The 23,958-nt window shown below is 44.9% G+C and overlaps 1 protein-coding gene across 4 annotated transcripts in view; it reads left to right on the forward strand.

Moving 5' to 3' along the window:
* Nucleotides 1-23,958, forward strand: part of LOC138467757 (zinc finger protein 2-like) — a 1,341,736-nt gene that overhangs the window by 354,108 nt on the left and 963,670 nt on the right. For all 4 annotated transcript variants that reach the window (XM_069607988.1, XM_069607987.1, XM_069607989.1 and 1 more), the window contains exon 4: nucleotides 21,322-21,432. In XM_069607988.1, coding sequence (XP_069464089.1) covers nucleotides 21,322-21,432 — 111 coding nt within the window. The remainder of the gene's footprint in view (nucleotides 1-21,321; nucleotides 21,433-23,958) is intronic.

Below are 23,958 nucleotides of genomic sequence, written 5' to 3' on the forward strand. Positions count from 1 at the left end.
CCGGGCTCAGACCCACTTTAACACAAAATATTCAATTGGTTTCCCTCTGCCGGGCTTGGTCCAGATTTGTGTATTTATTTTTCTAGTTCATCAAAATCAAAGACTTTTGATTGTGCGTGGGCTTTTGCTTGACCCGTCGCAGGACCACTTATATTCACATTTATTCGTTCACTTTCAAATAATCTCCCTTAGCCGGGCTCAGATCAAATGTATCTACTTTCGTTACTCCTCAGCTTGATATCTTACAGAGACCTTCGATTGAGCACCCACGCGGTGCCGGACCACTCTGTCAATGGTATTGTAGCTTGTTTTAAAGTTCAATCACTCAGCAGTAGTTTAACCTCCCTTGCGTCTCTTATCATATGCGTTTTAACAGTGTCCGTTCCAGCGCTCGCCATACAATGTTGCTGCTTGTAACCTTGGCTTCAACACAGACCGGTCTTGTATCGGTATGCCCAACTCACCGGCTGTGTTTTCACTAAAGAGGCTTTGTTCTTGGAGTCAAGGACAGTACCACGGTGGCTGGTGATTCTCCCCGCCTTGATTATTGACGCGGGAGGGCCTCGGGTATCTCTGACACACAATGCAGGATTCTTCAGCTGGTTTTCCTGTTCTTCTTCATCAAATTTCAGCAAAAAGTAATCCACCTGTTCTCATCCCAAATAAACACCTTTCAACTGCTATTCTGCGCCAGTGTGGTTCATATTAGTGATGCAGCGTCACTGTATTTTCAAACATTAGATCTTAGTTACCCAATACAGAGAAGGAATAATAGGTCTCTATAGCTGGGTTGAAAAGCCATAAAGTAGCTACACTCTTAGCACTTTGTAAATTTCAAAAGATGAAAATCATTTACCTGTCATATTAGTGGTGTATCTATTGGTGTACCGGTGGCCCCCTCCACCCTATGTCATAGTAGGGCCCCTAAAACATTTTGAATTTATTTTTGAAGTCACTCTGATTTAAGAAAGAAATTATTTCCATCACGTTTTCCTCAACAGAAATAATTTCTTTTTTAAGGCAAAGTGACTTCAAAAAGAAACTATTTTTTAAGTCTGAGGGCCCCACCCTCCAGGACATGGATGGATGCCTCCACGCATGACAGGAACCAGGTTCCTGCCTGCATAGGAGTCCAAAAGAGTGACAGATTCACTGAAAAAGGTAAAAACCATTTATTTGTTGTAAATGTCTTTGCATGCAAGGGTGTGTGCATATGTATATTATGTAATGTGTATGAATGAGTGAGTGTCTGATGTATGGGTGGTGTGAGGTAGGCATGGTGACAAGATATGTGAGGTAGGCATGGACAAGAGAGATACTTGCACAGCTGATATAGTTCTCAAACCTTTATTTAAAATATTCAAGGTTGGTGTAATGCCTATCTTGCCTATCTCATGTTTGGGGTTTCACTTAAAGGAATAGTGCACTCAAAAATATTATTGTCCCGAGGGTTCGGGCATGTGTTTTTAAGCATACGTTGCTCGATCGTACAAACATTTCCTATGGACCTTACCATAGTTTTCCTCATTTTTGCACATGCGAAATCAGGCAGCGGGGCGTGGCCATCTTGTGCCAAGCTTATCCGTTGCAGCATTGCCCTAAGGTGAACTGGCGGCACTAAATCATATCCCCCGCCCCTGAGGCTGACCTCACCAAACCTAGTGATATTCTCCGCCTATCTCCGTGACATTACTGGGCAACATAGCCAAACTCGCCCAGTTATCACCTACATATTAACGTCAGTTGATGCAGAACCCGGAATATCAACAACATCATCTCACAACACAGCGTGTCCCAATTTTGAATACAAAACTATATTTGTAAAAGTAAATAGCAACACTCTACAATTTGTAATGTACTTTTATTTCACAATAAACGCTCCGAGAACATCCGGTGATTGCCATATTCAACCACATGGGTGATTTTTTTCTTTGTTCTCGATCCACAAATATTTATCGGGAGTCACACAGTGTTCCTTTTGGGTATAAGAAGCGCATTGGACACACCGTGAATCGCAAGGCTTTGACATCAGCTTGGCGCTAGGTCACCATAAACTATGTCAGGTTGCTCCTTATCGCTGGTACCGCGAAAGGGCATATTGACCCGCGGCGATGGTCCCAAAACAGCGTCATAGTTATCCAGCCATTTAAGTGTATCTGCAGCTGCCGGCTAAAGAAACCATCAACTGGTATCTGGAATCGATGACATTCGCAGAAAGGCAGGATGTAGCTGTGTGGAAAACATAACAGAAATGTGTCTCAGTAGCTGTTCTTTATTATAATTTATCAGTTTACCCATTCATTCTGCACCGTGTGAAAACTAGTGATGAACACAAACGTGAAACAATGGGAACGCAGAGAAAACATCGTGGAAAGTAGTCTACAATTCGCTTGAGAGGTTAGTGCTATGGAGTATGTTTAGCTCGCAATGGGATGCGGAAGCTGACGCTAGAATTCGAAGAACACATAGACGACATTTTAACTAAATATTAGCATACAATTTGACGTTGGTGGAACCTGGGGGAACCCATATGTGGACTACATGCATTTCGATGCTCGACTGCCCATGTGCCCAGGACAAAGACATATACACACAGGTTGTTTTTGCGTGTCGTTCCAATATGCCACAAACAACAACCCAGTACAATGTAAGCCAGCAATAACAGTCAGAAAATGAAACCTTGACTTGTTGGTCTATAAAATTGTCTACAATAAAACGTATATAATATTCAGCGTTTCCATTCTCTCAGCGTAACGCAGAGTGTCCGTTGAGATCAATAATTTTTCATAAAATAAAATTACATGTTCCTTTGTCCAGTTTTGGAATGGTGAACCTTATCATATTTGACGGTATTACACACCTCCCTTCATTCCATTCGGAATCCTCCCTTTCTTCGAAGGACGAAAAACAATCGAACCTTATAGTGTGTACGATGCGTGGGTGTGCTCAGCTCACAAGCAAAATTCAAAGGCGCTGACCTTCACTCCGAATGGGAGCGAATAGCCCTTCAGACCACAGTAGCATTTGAAATATTTTTGAAAAACAAATGAATTGTTTGCTGCCATCCACCAATGCCGCGCAAAATTTCTAGTGATTTACTTTTTTTAATGAAAACAGTTAGTTAGTTTACTTCCAAATGCCTTATTTATAATGTCCCTCTGGAGAACTTCGCACTCTCCCAGCGACTCCCACAGCCAACCCACACCACCTGTCAGCTCAGCCCGTCTCCTGTTCACACGGCAAATCACGTAAACATTTTTCGCAAGGAGCGAGTCTCGAGCCCTGAACACATGTGCTTGTACGAGAATGTCAGAGCAAGCCCTGCTGCAACCCCCTCCTGCCAGGCCGCAGTCCCCTGAAATCATGACTCCAGTTCCCTTTGAACGCATCTGGTCGCCAGACGCTAACCCCGCACCACCTCAATCTCACCTCCCATATACCTATTCTGGATTTGTCATATATTCTGGTAACGCTGACACCTACCCCCACTGCGTTTGAAATCGTAAGACTTTGAGGGCTGCAAATCAAAGATCGGCCCCTGTGATAAGGCATCCGATAGCAACGACCCCTAACACATACCCCCATACAAATATAGGTCAGAATGCACCTATTTCTCACCAACAACCCCCTTGGATGCGCTGTTTTGCTCACAGTCAGTAGTTCTTACGTGCCAAGTATCTTATCTAGCCTAGGTCTCAATCCTTTGCTGGGACGCGCATTTATTCAGCTATTTGGACAAGTGTTTGGTAAGGCAACTTCAGAACCCCAAAGTTGCTTTCATGCTGTTATCCATCTGACCTTCCCCCCGATCAGTGAAGGTCCCACAAGAGCTTGACGAAACCAGGAAGTGTGAAAGCACAGCGTTACACTATATGGCATCCTCCAGAAGGCATTCTTGCAAAAGAAAATGATAAAGAGGATACATTTCAAAAGACACTTTGGACGCTTTACTTGGACACCTAATATAAACATTGGTGAACAAATAAATAGCTGCTAATCATTTGAACCGGGAAGTGAACTGTTCCACGAGGTCTGCTTTTGGTGGACTGGGCACGTTTGCAATGTTTTGTGGCAATGTATGTGTCCTCTGAACAAAATCATGCGCGATTCCATGAGTATGTATGTCAACACAGTCAAAATGATATCTTTCACAAAAGATCGAATTCCATTTCCTGGTATATTGGCTTGACCACCCATTTTTTGATTCTTTTCGTAAAGGCCATTGTGTAACGAAGCATTCCAAAGTTTCCTGCAGTCCTCGATTGATCACGCCCTACGTTCTCGTTATGCGCTAAAACCGCTAGTAATGTCCTATATTGCATCCCGTCTATTGCGAAATGCAATCTCTTGGGCCTGTGCTTTAGGCACATATTGTGGAACACCTCCAGATCTCCACTGTGATATGCACATTAGTAAAAATGGTTTTCTGTCCAAGAGTGAACGTTGGAACAGTGGTGCATTAGTGAGTGCCATTTTTCAAGTAGAATTTCAATAGATCCACCACACATTTTGGAGTTCCACCAAAGATGGTTGCTGAAAGACTGGGACCATGGTAAAATATTTTCAGAACCTTTTTTTTTTCCAGCAGCTGAGATTTTATTGATTGATTTGGCAACGTGCCATGCATAAATTCATGGCGAATATTTGGAAACTGCTTACTCATGGTCTTGGCTATTCAAACATGTCTGTCGGTGGCAATGGGGTCTATTTGCATTCCCCTCGATTTGAGATCTTCCAGGGATTTGATAAAACCATGTTTCTCCATGGCCACTGAGGATTTGCATTCGGACACCTGCACGACCACCGAACTCACAATTTCTTTTGTTTCCATGTCCTAAAAGTGGAATGTGCAGTACTTTGCTGAAAATCCGGGGCTGTCACACTGTCCATCGCCAGCTAGCCTCAACCGTTTGTCAGAGAATGTCCTTTCAATTGACACTTGTTCAGTTTTCCAAGCTTCACTAATAGCAGAAAATAAATATTCATGTTGATATTTGTAGTACTGCGTTTTAGAAAGGTACTGGAGTCCCACAAATTGACAGAAACTGGACAACTTACTAAAAGTAGAGCCACTGAAAAGTAAAGCTGCAGCACACAGTAGATTTCCATCTGGCACTTTCCCCAGCATCGGTTGAGCGGACCATGAAAATTTAGCATGTAGCAGATCACAGGTGGCTTGTATTTTCAGGTTAATGCCTTGTGATACATGAGTCACATTCAACAATAGCTTCCCGCATACTTCCCCCCTCACTAGATGGACTCATTTCAGCATCAGTATAATCTCTACCATGCAGCTGTCGAATACAATGTATTTGGGCTCCTTTATTAGACTTATCGCCCTGCATGAATGTGGTTTGTGACTCAACTGTGGTGGACTTATCGATCAAACAGGACGGACTGAAGTTGAGACCTTTGGATAGTTCCTCAGTAAATTGCATTGAGGCTTTAGTCTCTGTTATTTCAGCTTGTGTTATTGGAACACAAATTGGAGAATCCATCAATGTCGATTGTTTGTTGGGTGGCCCTTTTTGGCGGGTGTAGATTGTGTGAAGTGGTCACTAAGTAATTCAAAAGCATCTTCCTTATATTCAGTTTCTTCTTCATCTTGTCGAGTTCTCACACTGTAGCAATGGTCCAAAGACACTTTGCTTGCTTCGCCGGCCACAACCAATTCATTTCCTGGCCATTGGGCATAAGCATCTCGAGTCTGTTTATTGACTGGATGACACAGCGCCTCAAATAATTTGTTGCTCCATGGTGAAATCTATTTGGCAAGCAGCATCTGTTGTTTCATTTGTTGTCTGTGTCTTCATACTTAAGTTTCTTTTGGGCCTCTAGGAGATGGGTTGTAAAAACATGTTCAATGTAAATCCAACATACAGTATATAGCACTTTACATTTTTTTTTAAAAAAAAGCATGTTATGAAGACACCTCCCAAAACACTTTTTGTAATCGGAATTGTTTGTTACCCTCGCTTCCACGTGACACCTCAGATCCACGTATCTCCTCTTCTATTTCCTGATCTTGTATACATCCCTTGAATAGAATATTCAATAAAAAAAGTCATTCGTATTTGAAATCAAATTCGTTCCTCGCACACATGGCTTACATGGCTTACATATATACCCTTGTACACTGTGTATGTCATTTAGTCAACATATACATTTCGAATTTCACCTGATTTATGGCTAGTGTACTCGATCAGAGATCACCGCGTGAAACCCACTGATTGTAATGTTGCACTCAAGCATTTTGCATTGTATTCAGCATTAGAGTAGAAACTGTAACATTAGAACTGAAGTGGTAAATGTTTGCAAATATGCTCGGTTATAATAATGTCACTGTTTAATAGTATCAGATGTAGGATATACTTTCATTCAAAGGAACTGTCAGTATGCATACCTCATGCCCTGGACCAGCTCCAAAGGATGATGTAATTGTAGTTGAAGTACCAGCATCACCCTGTAACACAGTACTTGTTTTAGTATGGATGAAAAAAGTGAAATTGAACTGACACAATGGGATGCAGACAATGGTACATATCAATAAAAACCCATAAATGAAACATTATGTAAATAAACAACAGGATACGTAAACTATTTCATATTATCTAAAATCACATGCATAATACATTTCTGGAATCGAATAGCGAAATAAAACTACGTGATAGGCACTCGAAGTTGTTGTTGACTCCGGGAAAGAAATGGATGCAGAATCTTGCTCGTTCAATTTCAGTGCATTGTCATGGAGTTGTAAAGGGAAAATTAGATTTGAATTAGAAATGTGGGAAGATCCAACTCTGAACAATATGAACTTAAAGCAAGTCTGTAAAGCTCACCATTGGTATACTGGACGTGTCAGTGTTGTGGTCACTATCGATAGTCTGTGCTTCAGTAAACATGCTAACCTAAAAAAATTGAAATATAAAGCAACCAATTACGAAAAGATGAGGCTTATTTCCAAGGGCACTATAGCATCGTTTTCTGTACCATGAATAGTTTTCTATGATGTTCCTAAAACCAGGGACAGATGTATAGCACAATGGGGTGTTGTTATAAAGCAATACAATCTGGTAAATATGAAAAGTATTGTAAGGAACATTTAAACCAAAAACACCAATCTGTCCATGTAGTTACCTGTTCAGTACCCCAAGGCCTATAGCTAATTCATGAACCGTGGCTCACCTGAGGCAGCATGTGCATTAATAGAGTTGGAATTGCATTTGGAAGCAATTTACGAGACGTTCTGAGTCGATGCTTCTTTGTGTACTGCGATTCGTCGTACATATTCGTGGTAAAGTGCAGGCTGCAGATGCAGAATCGATCTCCCCTCAAGTCCCCAAAAACTTCCTGACACTGATGACAATTGCTATATATCGAGAACAGAACAAATTAAACAGAAATCAATGGTAATGGCAATGAGATTAATGAACATTACACTATTGGGTACATTCGGTCGAAATAGATAGAAATTTAGAGATCGGGAAGAGATGATTAGGTGACCTGCCCTTACCATGACCAACAAACAGTTAGATTCAGCAAGCAGGGTAGTTAGTAGTAGGAGAACAGCTAGCGCGATCACGAATTGACTTCCACTTCTCAGAGATGTTCACAGGTAGCACGATGACGAGTTGACTTGCAGTGCTCACAGATGTTCTCATGATAAATATCAAGGGGTTTATAAAGAATTAGAAAAGTGGGTGTGTATGTTAATGAGTGACGTGTATGTGGCGTGTGTTAGGCAGAAACCTGTGCAGTTCCCTCTGGGACCACTGCAAAAGATTTAAGACTACAGGTGTTTGGCAGTAAACCTACTTGGTAGCAGTCTGTACCACACAGATTCACTTGGTAGCTGTGGCTGAGCAGTCAGACTTCCCTCAAGAAGAGTTAGGCAGCATACAGAGTATTCACAATAGGGTCAAAAGAACACAGTAAAACAAGTAAACACTGACCAGAGCTTGGTGTAAAAGAGAGATAATTATTTATTTAAAACCACATCTAGAAAACCACACAGGCACTAATAGTAAGCAATTCAAAAACACGGTCACTAAAAGATATACACTCCCTTAAAAGAATATTAGACAAGTCTTAAGTAAAGCCCCACTTATTTTCAGACAGCGGTGAGCGCTTAACGTAGATGATCCTCTAATAGTTCGTTTTAAAAAGGAAGAGAAAAGCAGAGAACAAGTTGAAACAGATCCCAACACTTTTCCAAGAACATAACAAGAGAGGAAGGCAAGGTAAAACCGTGAATTCAGAGTCAGTAGGCTGGATCTGCTTTAAGAGGATCGAAACAAAATGTGTCCAAGGTCACACGGTTGCAGTGCACAAAAAGTCTTGTAGTGGTTCAAAAAGGAGTTGGACCAAAGAAAGGGACCCGTTAGAGGGTCAAGGCGGCCAGCCCAGTCCAGAAGGTTAAGGAGTTATTATCAACTTGTAGAAATCTTTAGAAAGGGAGGCCTGGCGGACACGGTACCTTAAAGTGGTGAGAATACTCCAGCGGGGGCAGTTGTTCCTGGCAGCGGATGCAAGTCGGTGCTTCGTCCGGGGGAAGAGAGGATCTCGTTGTGGAGGAAGACAGGAGTCCGTTGCACTGCCAGGGAAGAAACCAGCCGCAGAGTTTCTCAGGTACAAGGAGCGGTCCCTTGATTCGCGGTTCAGTGGTGAGTGGCTATCCGACCGCTGGGGTGCTTGGCACAGGCAGTTCGACCACAAACCGGTCTGGGGTGCGAAGAAAAGAAGGTAAACTGGTTGTGCCCACCAGTCAGGGGAAGAAGCCTCTTCAGCCGGGAGATCTTCTCTGTCGTCGGGAAGTGGTGAGTCGGTTCTGCAGGGCTCCACCGGTGGTGTCATCGTGGTAGGTCGACTCAGCTTCTCCCTCGTCGGATTCTCAGGTCCTGTGGCGACTTCTGAAGTTCCACTCCCCAAAGCCCTGCTTTTATGCAGCATACCCCCATTCACTCTGCCTAGCTGTCAATCGGCTCACCTCTTGGGCCAATCACACAAGAGTGTGACTTGAGTTACCAAGGTTAACTCAGTCCAGGGTGCCTAAACCCCCTCCCACACCTCCTGTGGTATCCAGACAGAGTGGCACCACTTTTGGAGGCTTCTGTGGAGAAGCCCGCCAAAAAGTGGAACAAAGGGCTCGACTTGGGTTGGAGTCACAGAAGAGAACACAAACGCCATTTTAGAATCGAGTCTTGGCAAAAAATACCAACCGGAGAATGAATATTAATTAAATAAACCGGCGGTATGTTCGAGGCTATGAGAACTAAATAATTAAAGTTAGTAGCCTCGAACAATGGGAAAAACCCATAGGAAAATATTTGCGGTCGAATATAAAAAGTAGTTTCCACTGCCACCAGCCAAAACTCGATCAGAGGGGGGCGGAGACGTGCCCCCTCGACTAACAGACCCCGGGGCAATCGAATTGCCCCGACCAGTACGTCCACAATATGATGGTTTGTACTGGTTTCTGTTAATAATTTGGGACTAGTAAAGCCAATGGTGACATTACATGCCTTTGGAGACAGTAGTCAGTCCCAGGGTATGGAGTCTATGGTGGGGGGTCACTATGACACCCCTGTGTTACTGCACGGAGGGTGCTGTGTAACACACATAGTAAAAACACATGAGACCCTATGGAGTAAAGGACCCCATAGCTCATAAAACACATAAGCAGTCAAAGGAACATCATAAATCATGTCCAAGAGTGGGAGAAAAAGAGTCTCACTCTTGGCAGGAGGAAAAAAACAAACTCCAGAAATCCAGCAAAGCTGCTGGGGGACTCACTAGGTTAGGAAATTCAGCCTAAAGGGAGAATTCTCCCCAACAGCGTGGTCTTCTGTGGATAGCATGGGTGCGGCCTGCTTCAAGGGTAGCCTGCTTGGAGACACTGGGTCTGGGGAGGGCCTGTGGACAATGGCCCCTGCGCATAAGATACCTTTGAAGTGTACATGGTGTTTGGCACCTTGGCTGTTCCCACCCCGACAGCCCCCATGGGAGTTCACGTACCGCGGCTTTGAACTGCCATTGATAGGCTAGGGGGGGACGGAGGGGCCTGAGGCATGCAGAAAAGGGCCGAAACACTGCTGAATGGAGACACACTTATGTGGATTGCAGGGGCGCGGCCTGCTTCAGGAGAGCCAGGCTGGAGACACTGGGTCTGGGGAGGGCATGTGAACAATGGCCCCTGCACGTAAGATACCTTTGAAGTGTACGTGGTGTTTGGCACCTTGGCCATTCCCACCCTGACAGCCCCCTTGGCTGGGCATGGCCACAGTGCAAACAGCCATTGATACTGGAGGGGGGGTGGAGGGGCATGAGGCATGCAGAAAAGGGCTGGAACACTGCTGAATGGAGACACACTTATGTGGATTGCAGGAGCGCAGCTGGGGAGCCAGCCTGGAGACACTGGGTCTGGCTAGCCCATGTATACAATGGCGCCTGCGCGTAAGACACCTTTGAGGTGTACATGCTGTTAGGCACCTCGTCCGTTCCCACCCAGTCAGCCCTGCCAAGACAAGTGAGCTGTCCTTGATTCACTGAAAAATTGAAACAACCATTCATAAAAGTTCAGTTGTATTTTATTTTGTTGCTGATGTTGATAGCACAAATGTACTACACATTATATACTTCGGGTTGCGGCACAGTGTGGGAAAATCCCCTGTACTGACCGCTGTCACTGGGGAATGTGTCTCTAATGGCACCAACGACACAGGCGGGTATTACTAGTCGAACGCGGTGTCCAAGCCCATGAAGCCACCATGTAAACAAATGATAGGCCACAAGCCTGTACCACCTGTGGAAGAGAAAGATACAAACTGTATTTAAATGAACAAAATAAGTGTATTAAACCTTTAGTTGAAAATTCAATCTTGTATCCTATGGCATTGTTGCCAGTACAAATGTTACTTCACAGATCAATCCAATTGGGATTTAAAGTGTAGAAACATTACAAAAGTGAACAGCTATGCATTCCATTACATTTGGGACACAAAGAAATATTGTTTCTTGGTTGTACGTGAAATAAACGGTGTCCAGACATTTCGTCGACTGAAAACTGCTCGAAAGACATTTGGTCGACGCAATTTGGTCTAAAACCAAAGGGTCGATTTTTTTTTTAATTATATATTTATTTTTCGGGTTTTCGTTTTTAAAAAAAAGGGTTTTTTAGAAAAAAAGAGGGTTGGGGGGGACCCCCCCCCAAAAAAAGGGGGTGAAAATAAAAAAATTAAAAATTCGATCATTTGGTTTTCGACCAAATTGGTTCGACCATTTGTCCAGTCGACCAATATTTTTCGACCAATTGTCTGGTAACCAAATAAACATACGATGACAACTATGATTTCCCCAAATCGCAATGTCGAGGTCTGTAAGTCCCAAAACAGTCTGTCTGTGTCAAACCTATGCTTGCCCTCACTCTGAAAACAATTGTTGTGCAGTGTTTCTCTAAAAGAAAAATAGTGTTCCAGAAAAAAGTTTAAAACAAGACTGGATTCAGGTGGCCTTGTCGTCAGGTTCAGCTTTACCAGTTCAAAATAGTTCAACCTTAAAGTGCACTTGCAATCTCCCAAGCAAGTTCTTGTAGCTTCAAAACAAATCAGTTCCTAGGTTCGCGTGGACTCCATTCCCCAAACTTCTCAAAGTTCACATTTCCTCTAGGCCTCTCATGGCTCCCTTCCCCAAGCTTAGGCCTTTCTAGTTTCAACAGTTCACCACAAAGTTCACAAAAACACAAAAGTTCTGCTTTTTAAGATTCACTTTCAAAACACAATTCTTCCTCTTTAGTTCAAACAGCCTTATGATATTTTGGGGATTTTGCTCCCACCTCAGTTTCGGCATAGCTCCCCCCTTTTTCATCTTCTCTCAAGTAGTGCTGTTTGTATCTTCCTTTTAACGATGGGCCAGTATCAGAGACTTTCAAGAACGCACAGCTTTACTTTCCCCTATGCGCGACCAATCTGATACTTCAGGCCCTTCTCGTTCCTTCCATTTGTGCTGCTCGCACGTTTCAGTTTCTCTCCTTTTCTTTCGTGCCGCTTGTACACTTTCATATTTCCCTTTTTAGCTTCACACGCGCACCAAGTTTCTTGGCATTCAGAAACTCACCGGTTGACCCGATGCTGTCGGGAGAGCTCACCGGCTTGGGCGCTGAGGTCAGGGTCTCACTACCCGCCCCTCAGATACCCCTGGGACCTAGACTCCTCCAAAGGGAACCTCGAACAGTACCGGGTCAGCGTTTCGGTGTCTCGTTCTACTCTGGATATTTTGGGGACCTCAAGCTGCAGCTTCCTGTTCTCTGGCTTCCACGGCTCACTCATCATTCACACCTCGCTCTCTTTCTCTGGCAAAAAGTGGTTTAGGAACAAGAAGGGATTCCCTGCTGGACTCAGCCACGCAGCCTCCCTTCTGCTCTCCTAACTGCTGCTCTCTGCTCTGCTGAGTGCTCCACCTTTTATACACGTGAGCGCTGTCAAGGGGTTTCAGGTGTGAGTCCTTGGCTCTTAGGTTTCTTTTTCTTCATCCCAGTACTAGAGTGGTAGGTAATAGAGTGCAGGTGTGTATAGCTGTTGTCAAGTGCCTGACTTTCCCTGACCTTGTTAGAGTGACATATTGGTAGTGTAGTGTAGTGTGTGTGGTTGGCTTCTCCATTTATCTTCCTCCTCACAGTACTTTAGTAACTTTTCCCATAGGTAATCTTTCTTACTCTCAGACACCTCTTGTCTCAGTATGTGTTGGAATTGGGGGAGAGGGGAAACAGAATAGGACTTATAATAGCCCATAAAGGCTGAGGGAGAGTGGAGTGATGGATACTTGGGAAAGGGGGTATACCGTGTCTCGTCCTCAGGCATCCTCTTCCCACTTCCCAAGGACCCCCTACTCAGGAGATCCTCCCTTGCTTGTTCGCCCCCAGGGTCGGGATCCAACAGTGATGGCCCTTGCCTGGCACCTGAGCAAAGGATCTGAGGGGAGAAAATGGATAGGCGTGCGTATTTTTGAATGTATGTATGGTGAATGACAGAACCTGTACATGAGTGGGTGAATGGTATGTGAATTTGTGTCGGCTTGTGTTTAATGTTGGGCTGAGAAGCAGATTTTGGGGTTTAATGGAAGGTGTGGGAGGGAGAAGGGACCTGTGTGGGAGAGATGTATATTATGTAATTTGTATGAAAGAGTGAGTGTATGATGTATGGGTTGCTGGGTGTGCATGTGTGTGTTGTAAGGGTATCAAAGAAGGAAGCTGACACAAGTGTGGCATGTTTGATGTTATAGGCTTTTATTGGTAGTAAAAAGAATCTCACTATCACTATTCCTAAGAGGGGTTTCCCTGCCTCAAACTAATACTAAAGAATCTGTCAGAATTTCCATCCAAACGAAAGTCCTGTGTCACAACCTACTTCTATCCCTTTCACTACAACTAAAGACTAACACAATCCAATAGAAAGTTCCTTCTCCATGAGAATGACTCCCTTCTCCTGGTATACGAGTGATATTTCTAAATGTTCTCTTGCAGAAAGGTGCCCGGGGGAATGACTCCCCTCCCATGGCTTGTAACAATCTAACAGTTAGTTCCCTAGTAGAAGGACTACCTTCTCCTGGTTTATGGGTGGTGTTTCCCAAAATGTCCTATTGTAAAGAAATGCCACGGGGAATGACTCCCTTCCCCTGGCTGGTAGTTCCAGCACTTTGTACAGTCAACTCTCTAGACCACAAGAATGGCTCCCTTTCCCTGGTACTGGTTTGCACTTTCCAGTACAGTTCACAACAAGGCCAGGGGGAATGACTCCCTTCCTCTTGCATCTCTTCAGTGTACTTGAAAGGATTGCGTTTTCTCACCAGGAGAATGACTCCCTTCTCCTGATGTTTGAGAGTTCTTTTCCAACATGGGTTTTATCTTGACACTTGTTCACTATATCAGCAAAGTTATGGGGTCCCAGACCCTTCTCTGGTGGTCAGTGGGCTTATCACAGCCGCGGTTACGAGGAAGATTTCCTCGGATGCTTGGCTCTCTTCTGTTGAGTCCCTGACCCTTCTCTGGTGGTCAGTGTGCTGATCTTCGCAACTGCTACCAGGAAGATTTCCTCCGATGCTTGGTTCTCCTTTGTTGGGGTCCCAGACCCTTCTCTGTTGGTCAGTGGGCTTATCTCTGCCACTGGTACAAAGAAGAATTCCTCGGATGCTTGGTTCTCTTCTGTTAGGGTCCCAGAGCCTTCTCTTGTGGTCAGTAGACTTATCTCTGCCACTGGTACAAGGAAGATTTCCTCGGATGCACTCTTTGCCTTGTTCTGGGTCCCCGACCCTTGATGGCCCTTTGATGGGCCTCAGGCTTGCCCCAGCAAGAAGCAGAGACCTCTTTACTCCCCCCCCCTCCCACCTCCCTACTGGTATGCCCATGCTTCCTATTACCTTCTGGGACTTGCTTGCATAGCGTTGGTCTCTCCAGGGACTGGGGTCGGTCTCATTCCTGCTTCCTGCAGCCGTCTGCTTCAACACTACTTCTGCAGCGGCTCTGCATGTTTTTGCTTCTTGCAGTCTTGACACTCCTTGGGAACCGCGTGGTCCACCTCCTCCTGGAGGTCGTGCCACTGCCTTCCCTGCTTCCCGCTGGGCTTGGTCCTGCTTATGCAGGACCCGTCACAGATTCTCTCAGGCACTTGCTGGTGTCCTCTGCAGAGCCCTCGCTTCCGGTTAAGTGGACTTCGAAATTCCCAGGTTCTCCAACGAGGGAGGAAGAAGACCCTGATTGCTTCTACTCTTTGCGCTTTATAGGGCTTACTCCACCCCAGCATAACGTAACACCTGTTGTCAGTGGCTCCTTGGTATTCTTCATGCCTCCTGTGAGCCACCTTTTCTCAGTACTAGCACAGTCAGTATTCCTCATGTTTTCTGTGCTCTTCTTCCGTCCTAGTATGTTCTATCTTAGTTGTACCCCTGGCACTACAGAAATACATTGGTTTACTTTCAATGTAGTGGTTTGAAATTGAAAGGGGGGGCTAAGGCATGTGGAGGAGTGATGTTATACAATGGGTTGTACACAAGGTGATCGTCCTTATACCCATATGGGGAATCACTCCCCATGAGGTCCTCCCACATTAAACCACCCTTATGGGGACTATTGGGTAGCGGCCGCACCTCCCTAGCCTCATGGGAAAGGGCTCCCCCTTGGGGAGAAATAATGATACCTGGTGAATCGTCAGTGTCTTGTGACAAATCTGGACTATTTGTTCCACATTCCCAGAGGGGAGCCACCCCCTTTGAGACTAGGGAGGCAAATGCGCTCAGTAAGACCTCCCTAGGGGTCTGGGCAAGTGGGACTTCACTGGGGACAAGGACTCCCAATCCGGTAAAGAACACCCTGTCCAGAGTACTTTGGATGCCTACATGGGAATCGGAAAGACCATTGTTAACCCTGTTTTGGATTCACCAAATGGTGCCATTTCTTCAGTTTTTTTGGCTTCAGGTAATGCTGGATCTCGTCTGAACTTCAGTCAAACAAGATCGACACACACCTTTGTTTGTGATGACGTTCATAAAACTACATCGAACGTGGAATCATGGAGAGAGAATCCTATGCAGAGGCGAGTCCCTGATGAGAGAACATCCTGGAGGAGTGGAGCCATGCTTGATCACATAGCTGGCGTTAGCGTGGAGAGCGAGCTGATTGCTAGCAAGACGCCAGAAGGCTGTTGTCCTGACCAAGAAGCCAAGGTCAGGAGAGAGACGGAAACGGAAAATCAATCGTCTTGCTTGGTAGCGTGACCACACAGAAGCCATGGTGGGCCTGGGGCCCGTTACCTGACGTCAAGACCGCAACAGAGAGGTTGGATCCCTGATCTCCGCATAAGAAGCCTATTAGGAGCCGAGCCGGGCCAGGTGAAGGGAAGTGAGAGGGTTGAACAGTGATATTCGAGGCTGGGAAAGTCACAGGGGTTACGGGAGCCATATAAACTTGAGTGGGCAGAGGCCCTACCGAAACTGATTGAAAGCAAGACTGTCAGAGGGCCAGAGGGCTTTGGAGAGCCCTGAGAAACCAAGACATATTTATAGTCCAAGCTGGGAAAGCCACAGGGGTTATGGAAGCTAAAAAAAACCTGAATGGGCAGATGCCACACAGAGGTCTTGCTAAAAGAAAGCCTGTTAGAGGACCAAAGTACTTTGGGGTGCCCAGGAAACAGAAAACTTCGGGAACAGAACTGGGAGGTGAAGAAACCTGTGGGGTCCCAGTGCTTAAGAATAAAAAACAAGGACACTGTCAAGCATCATGTCAGAACTGATGGAGTGCTGTTGAGAAAATCCTTTCTTCGTGAAAAGAGGGAACCATATGGAAGATATGAAAGAAACTTAAGATTTGGATACAGAACCTACAGAGAGGTTGAGGACTGTACTGTATGAAACTGATGCACTTTTAACAAACCTGCTTGGAAATGAGATCCAAATATTGGGCCAAGCAGAGTCCAAGGACTGAGGCTCTTGCTCCGGCCTCCATTTTGTTATTTTTTCCTGAGTGGTAGGGCCAGTTAAGTATTAGGATTTGGACTAAGGACTATTTCTTTTGGGACATTTGACAAGCGCCCTTAGTTTTAGTTTGTTAGGCAGGGAACTTCCCTCATAGCGGTAGGGCTAGATGGGCTTTTTATTATTATTTTGAATAAACACCCTTGAACATGTCAATGCTTAGTCTGACTCCTCCTTCTGGTTCGCCACAGTGTTAGGCTGAAATGGTGCACGTGTAATTGAGCAAGTGTATGATGTGTGAAGGTGTGTTTGCTTGTGTTTAATGTCAGGCTGAGAAACTGATTTTGAAGGTTACGCTAAGGTGTGGGAGGGAGAGGGTACCTGTGTGGGAGATATGTATATTATGTAAAGTGTGTGAATGAGTGAGTCTATGATGTATGGGTTGCTTGGTGTGCATATATGTGTATTGTGAATCAGTGCACGTGTAAACGTGCAAGTGAATGGTGTGAGTTTGTGTGTTTGTGTTTAATGCTGGGCTGAGGAGCTGTTTATTGGGTGTGGAAAGGGATGGAAGGGAGAGGAATGTGTGGGAGGGCCAGGAGGTGCACTAAAACGCAATTGTAATGGGCATCTATGATAAAGCAGACATGATATGTGTTATGAGTGCCATTTTGGTGCAGACATTCTAGTTATTTCTTACTGGGGCATGACATTTATTACATTTACTACTTCATGCCCAAGGTGCCATGAGACTTTCATCTAAACAAGCCCTTGGTGTTACCTGTGTTTTTTCCGACACTTCTGTTGCCGGCTGAAAGTACTTTGCACTCGCTGGATGTTGCTAGAGCGCTGATGTTATTTGTGGCCCGCACAAAGTTTGCTGAAAACCTCTCAGCGAACTTTGGTCCTGTGAACCGTGAGAAGGCCCGGTCCAAGGCTTCCATTTCCAGGTGGCTCTCTGGCTGTATAACCCACTGTTACCGGTTGGCAAACCGACCGCTACCTGGCCGTTGGAGTGCCCACTCTACCAGAGCGATCGCTGCTACAATGGTGTTCCTGTCTGGTGTGCCCCTACTGTACGTATGCAGGGTTGCTAAGTGAAGGTCGATGCACACTTCACCAAATTCTTCTGCATCAACAGGGATTCCAGGGAGGAGTCCAGAGTCGGCCGAGCAGTGATGTGCAACCTGTTTGCTTGAAGGTGAGCCTGGTGAGGAGGTAAGAGATGCTTATGTTGAGCCTTGCCACCTCATGTGCTTGTGCATGTGTGTACTGCTATGTATTCTTTATTCATGAGCATGTGAATCTATTTCAGACCCCATGCTTGAGAAGGAACAAGTTACTTACCTGTAACCGTTCTTCTCCAGCATGTGTCTAGCATGGATTCACATGCGAACCCTCCTGCCTGCCCCTCTGCAGCTCTTCTCTTGGTCCTACTGCCACTTTCTGTGCTACTAAATCTGAAGGTGGCTGCCAGAGGAGGGCTTAGGTATAGGGCAGTCATTGGCTAGGGGCAGTATGACTCAGAGCTCACTGATTGGTTGTTCGGAGAAAGACCGTTCAGAAATGAAACAGATTTTTTCTTTTACAGAGGATTCCCAGCCTGACGACAGGGAATATTCATGAGCATGTGAATCCATGCCAGACCCATGCTGGAGAACAGTTACAGGTAAGTAACTTGTTCCTTACTGCTCAGGGAGGAATCGACCATGTACATGGAGTGCCTAGAGCGGATGGGTGCCTAGAGCGGGCGAGAGGGTAGAGCGGGCGAGGGGGTAGAGCGGGCGAGGGGGTAGAGCAGATGAGTGCGTCGAGCTGACGAGAGTGCAAAAAGAATGAGCCATGGAGCAGATAAGAGCATAGAACAGATAAGAGTGTGGTGTGGATGCTGGTTGTGGTGCGGATGTAGGTTGTGTGAGTGGATAATAGAATGGAGCGGATGTAGAGTGTTGTGCCGTTTTAGGGTGTTGAACCGATATATGGCGTGACGGGGCTGACCAGATGTAGGGTGTTGAGTGGATGTAGGGTGCGGTGGTATTGAGCCATTGTAAGGTGCTGAACAGATGTAGATTATGGTGCAAGTGCGGAGAGGGTGTAGAGTGCGGAGCGGATATCGAGTGTCAAGCAAATGGGTGATATATGTGCGGGATAGAATGATTTGAGTGCATGGAATGTTTGAAAGAGCATGGCAGTGAACAGATTTTTTTGAGTACTCGAAACGGTCGTAATGCATGGAACAGCCGGAGTACATGGAACGGATGGGCTACATAGTACTATTAGAGTGGGCCATATCACATCTCCACGCTTACTCTCTTCTTTCACCACCACTCAACTAGAACACAGCGATACTATGACACCATTCGGTATAGCTGTTCTCATACCAACACCTGCCTCATACTCCCCATCACCCTATTTAAACACTGCTGGTTATACACCCTCCAGCCTAGGCGTTCACCTCAGGCCTAGCGCAGCCAGAATCGGTCTGGATAAAAACCTGTCAGAACGAACACATACTCTTGATCTCTCAACCACCACATCTACCTCTAGAAAGCAGCTATCACACAAATGCCACACGCACCGTTTGACTCTCTATTCTCTCCACTGACTTGAACTTCGGTTCCCGGGGGCTTTCAACCTACCAGCGCCTTGAGACCATTCCAATGGTACATAAGGCGCTATATAAATGCAAAATAACATAACATAAACCAAGCATGGTATCTATTACCTGGCTAGACTGTCATTTTGGGGCTGCCATTCTAGCCCTTTCTTATTTTGGCATGACATGTTTTAAGTATCTTATGTGTTATTACTTGACTTGACTGGCATTTTGATGAAGCCAGTATGGACATGTTTTATTATTGTGGCATGATATTTTGAATGGCAAAGCCAACAGGAGTATGCCCTTACATGGGGGTACTGACATATATTGTTAAATCCAGCTGTGAGGGCATCATGAAGCAAGACACGGACAACAGACTTAAAGTTTAAACAAGATATTTATTAACTTAATGTCAGGATGGTAGAAGGCCTAACTTGCCCTATGCTAAGGTGGGATTTCCCTACCCGAATGAAATTAAGGTAATTGTGAGTCAAAGAGTTCAACTTAAATGTCTTGTCTGTGTCCAAAATCTATACTTGCCCTCACAACTAAAGTTAAACAGTGTGTAGGGATGTCAATAATCAAAGCAATGGTGATTAACCCAAAGTCTGAGCTTCTTCCAGCTCTCAGCTCATTCTTCAACTCCTCTTCCCCAAGTTCAAGATAGTACCACAAAGTCTTAGGATGTACCTTGTTCAAGTTTAAATAGTTGCACAATCTCCTCAGGGCTCCCTTCCCCAGGTTCAAAGTAACACAGTTCAAACAAAAAGGTTCTTGAGGCCCTGTCCTCAAGACGGTACTTGTAGTTCATCAAATCTCAGGGTTCCCTTCCCCAAGACTTCAACGTAGCAACCAATGTGTAATTCATTCTTTTAAAGTTCAGCTTCACGCTGGGTCAACCTGACCCTCCTTCTGGTTTGCCTCACCAATTCACTTGCAGCGCTCCATCTTGTTTGGTTTCACGATGTCTTTATTTTCACAATGTAGGGCTCACTGGTCTAGGCGCAGTTGTCGGACCACACGGTCGGCCCATCACAGGTCACGCAACCTGGACGCCTTGGCTCGTCAGCCCGCACAGGTTCCTCTTCATTTATTCCTGTGTACAAAGTTACATTCCTTTAGTTTTTCCTTGATGGCCTCTTGGCTTTCTGTAAAATATGTACATTCCTCTGGCTTCTCCTGATTAGTCTATTGGCTCTGCCATAATGTGTCACACACCTCTGGCCAGTCTTTGGCCTTGCCGCACTGCATTTACTCACAAAGTTCACATGGTGGTGGTCTTGTTCATTATCACCTTTGGTTGCACTCCTTCACATTTGTTTCCTTCTCCATAGGTTGCTTTCGTTTAGGCATTTTCACTATTTAGCCTTTATTAGCCATAGCCAAGTTCATATTTCCTCTCAATATTCAATATAATTTTTATTTTTAGTTTTTCAATTACTTCGATATTCAACCTTCGTGGTTTAGCACTGCTTAAACTTTCATTCGGTTCAGGTTTCAATATGCGTTGTCTAATACTGTTGTAAACTTCCATTTGGTTAGGTATTCAATATGTATAGCTTTAGTTCTGTTTTCAACTTCCGTTCAGTTTTCAATTTGTGTAATGAAGCGCTATTTAAGAACTTCCATTAATTTCTTTATTCAATATGTAACTTATCCCCATTTTCCGAGTGCCTTTCCCCAAACACTCACTGGTCTGCTGCGTCTTGCTCTGGCGGCTCTGCTGCTTTTTTTTGGCTTTTGTCTTCCCAAGCTTGTGCTCCGACCTCTGCGAGCCCTGCTCGCATCACGGTTTGACCTCTGAATGCGCTGGCAACCCTGTTACCTATGTGTGGATGCCGATAGTGTCCTCTCTCTCGTTTGCTCGTTCGCAGCTCCCAGACGCTCAATCTTAGTCAAGAAGGCTCCCACACCTCGGGATTGTCAGCCGGCGTTGTGGTAACCTTTCAGGTCCCACCACGGCTGCCTCCTCATGGAAAGTGTCCCCTGGTCTTTCCTTCACAGGCCTCCCTGTTGCTCTCTCTCTTCACTGGTCTCCCTTTATACACCTGCAGCCTCTTGACAGGCTGCAGGTGTGGATGCCTAATTAGACACAGCCTGTGCTTTGTTGCTGAGCTTGGCGAAGGGGGCAGAAGGACACAGTATGGCTTGCTTGGGGGGGGGGGGGTCCGCCACATTGTGTTAGGCCACGGTGTATCTACTTCACTTGAAATCTGGATTTTTTTATCTGTGGATAATAGAATAACTTTTAATTTGTTTTATAGGAATTTCGTGTTTCAATACTGGCACGTGTGTGAGCCAGGAAGAGTCGAGTGAAACTATAATAAGTCATCATGAAACAAAAGCAGACAAATGCAGCCTCAGCCCCAGCTCAGGTAATTTGAAAGGTCTGGGTCAGTGATTTGGAACTTCTTGGCAATGTACTAAAGCATCATATTTGGTAGTAATTTATTTTATTTTAAAATGCTGTTTAGCCTTGACACCTTAACAATTCTTACAAAAATATTGTAGTTTAGGAACTTTTTTTTATGTTTTCATAAGATTTTTTTCAATGGTAAACACATTGCTGTGTTGCTGCATATCAGCAAAAGAAAAGCTAAAAAATGATTCCCTTCCATAAATGTGCTATGTCTGTTTTGCTTGTGTTTTTCTTTGCCAGGGCCACTTTTTATCTTCCTTTATGGGTGGGACTCAGCTTCTGGAGAGTGAAATCAAGGCAAGGGGTTTTGCTCAGCAACATAGATGTATTCTTGGGAAATGGAACGTTACTAGGGTTACTCCCCATTTAAAGTACTTCTTAAAAAAAAGCTGTTGAAATAGGAGAAAATACGAAAATTAAGGAAACAGTATTTGCACATGGCTAAAATAAAGTATGTAATGTTTTACTTTCATTTTCTTTATTCAAATGTTTCTGTAAAACAAGGTAACACATGAGAAGTAGGAAACATCAACAATAACGCATAATATCACCTGTCTGGAACACCTTGTTATGACAAAGTGACAAATACGCAATAAACGTTCTTCAACAAGTAACCCCTCTTTCAGGACTACAGCCTGTCTTTATCCAAAACAGGTTCAGCCCAGACCCCACAAACTACTATTTTCTCCCTCTCTGGGATACCATGATGCCACTAAACAACTCGTCCCACATTCCATTCTACAGCTGGGTAAATTATGGTTTTGGGTCTCCATCTATGATCAGCAACTGTTCTGTCTGTGCATGTCATCCTTTTAGCAGTATCATGCAATGATGAACACCTCCCATGCCGACAAACCACTGTATCTATTCATACCTCTGTTAAATTGATACCGCCTGCCAATATACAAGTGTGACCACTTCACTTTGCCCAGGTCGGAGTTCAGTGTCCTATTATGAGTCTTATGCACGTGTACAAACAGCAGACGTTTTCTAGGTAATGGGACCTGTAACGAATCAAGGGTATTCACCCCTTCTCCCAAGCCTTTGAGGCTAGGGCAGTGAGCCTGCTGCGTATGCCCCTCCCTAGGGGTCTTGGTAAGTGGAACATCACTGTGAGAGACTCCCCCTTAGGAGACGAGGACTCCTGTTCCTGTGAGGAACTCCCTAAGCCGCACATCATAGTTGCATTTATCGGACGATCTGCTACAATGAATAATGTGACCTGTGCATATTTGGCTGAAAGCAAGGCTTAAACAAACCAACCTGAAAAAGAAGAAGATGTCTCTTTAAGAAGAGACGTGTATTTAAGTGCGACAAGTTGAGTACCAAGGAGGAGGAGAGAGTATTGTACGCAGGAGAAGCCCCCTGACATGATCATGCCTTGGAGAGGCGGACCTGAGATGAGCCACAGAGCCCATGACTTTCGAGGAGGTAAAGAACGCTTGTCCGATATATCAGAGGCGCTGCACAGGCAACAACAGAGAAACTGTTGTGAGGCAGGAGAGCGGAATCCTGTACCAGGTGGTGGCAGTACCACGGCCATATTGTGGTGGGGAGGACACCCAATAAACCTCGCCAAGACCATCAGAGAAGGGAGCGCCAACAGCTTATTAATGATATCACCCCTATATGGCAGCAGCCAGAAGGGAAGCCGAGAACAGGAGACCAGTGAAAACGAGGAGCGAGAAGGCAAATATTGAAGTGGAATACCAGAGGGAAGGGAATGCTCTGCAACGTTCCCCTACATACAGAGAGGTAACTGGAGAAGCAGGAGGCTGCCGGGGCAACATTATAGGGAGAGAGAAACTTGTCCAAAGTAATAACGACGAGATACATATAGGTGTTTCAAATCCTGAAAAAGGGGATACAGACAAGCTGCTTGGACTGGTTGATTTTGTTCAACATATACTGGAACTCTAAAGGAATTGAAGACTCCTCGTTTATGAAAGAGATCATGGACCAGATTGACAGCTGGCTTGAATCCTTGGAAGATCCATTAATCATCATTTATGGTGACTTCAAGATGACGACCACGGAGGAAAACTCAAATTCATGTACTAAGGAAAATGAGCCGCTGCATGATTCAGAGAAAAAAAAGCTTCTGATGGGAAATTGAGGCAAAAGCTTGTGGCTTACATCAGCTAAATGGTAATGAGAGGAGACATCCCTGCCCATCCGACATGGGGATGCAAGGCTACAAGTAAAGTCCTTGACTCCTTCTTTGTCTCAGACAGCCTCCATCCTAGTGTATCTAAGTTGGAGCTACTGCCGACGGTAGGCAGTCATCACAAATTGGTAAAACGTATTTGTATAGTAAGGTTCATCCAGCCTAAGGTTACCTACGTAACCCCCATTCAATTACCACAATCAACTGGTGATGAATGCCGCAAACATGTCTACCCCAACTCACCGTTTTAACAACAAACAAAAGAAATGAGGGTGACCTGGTTGAGTAACCCAAACTGCTGATGGTGTTTTTTTA

This window comes from Ambystoma mexicanum, chromosome 4q, assembly GCF_040938575.1.
Source record: "Ambystoma mexicanum isolate Mex_15411 chromosome 4q, UKY_AmexF1_1, whole genome shotgun sequence".
Classification (NCBI taxonomy): domain Eukaryota; kingdom Metazoa; phylum Chordata; class Amphibia; order Caudata; family Ambystomatidae; genus Ambystoma; species Ambystoma mexicanum.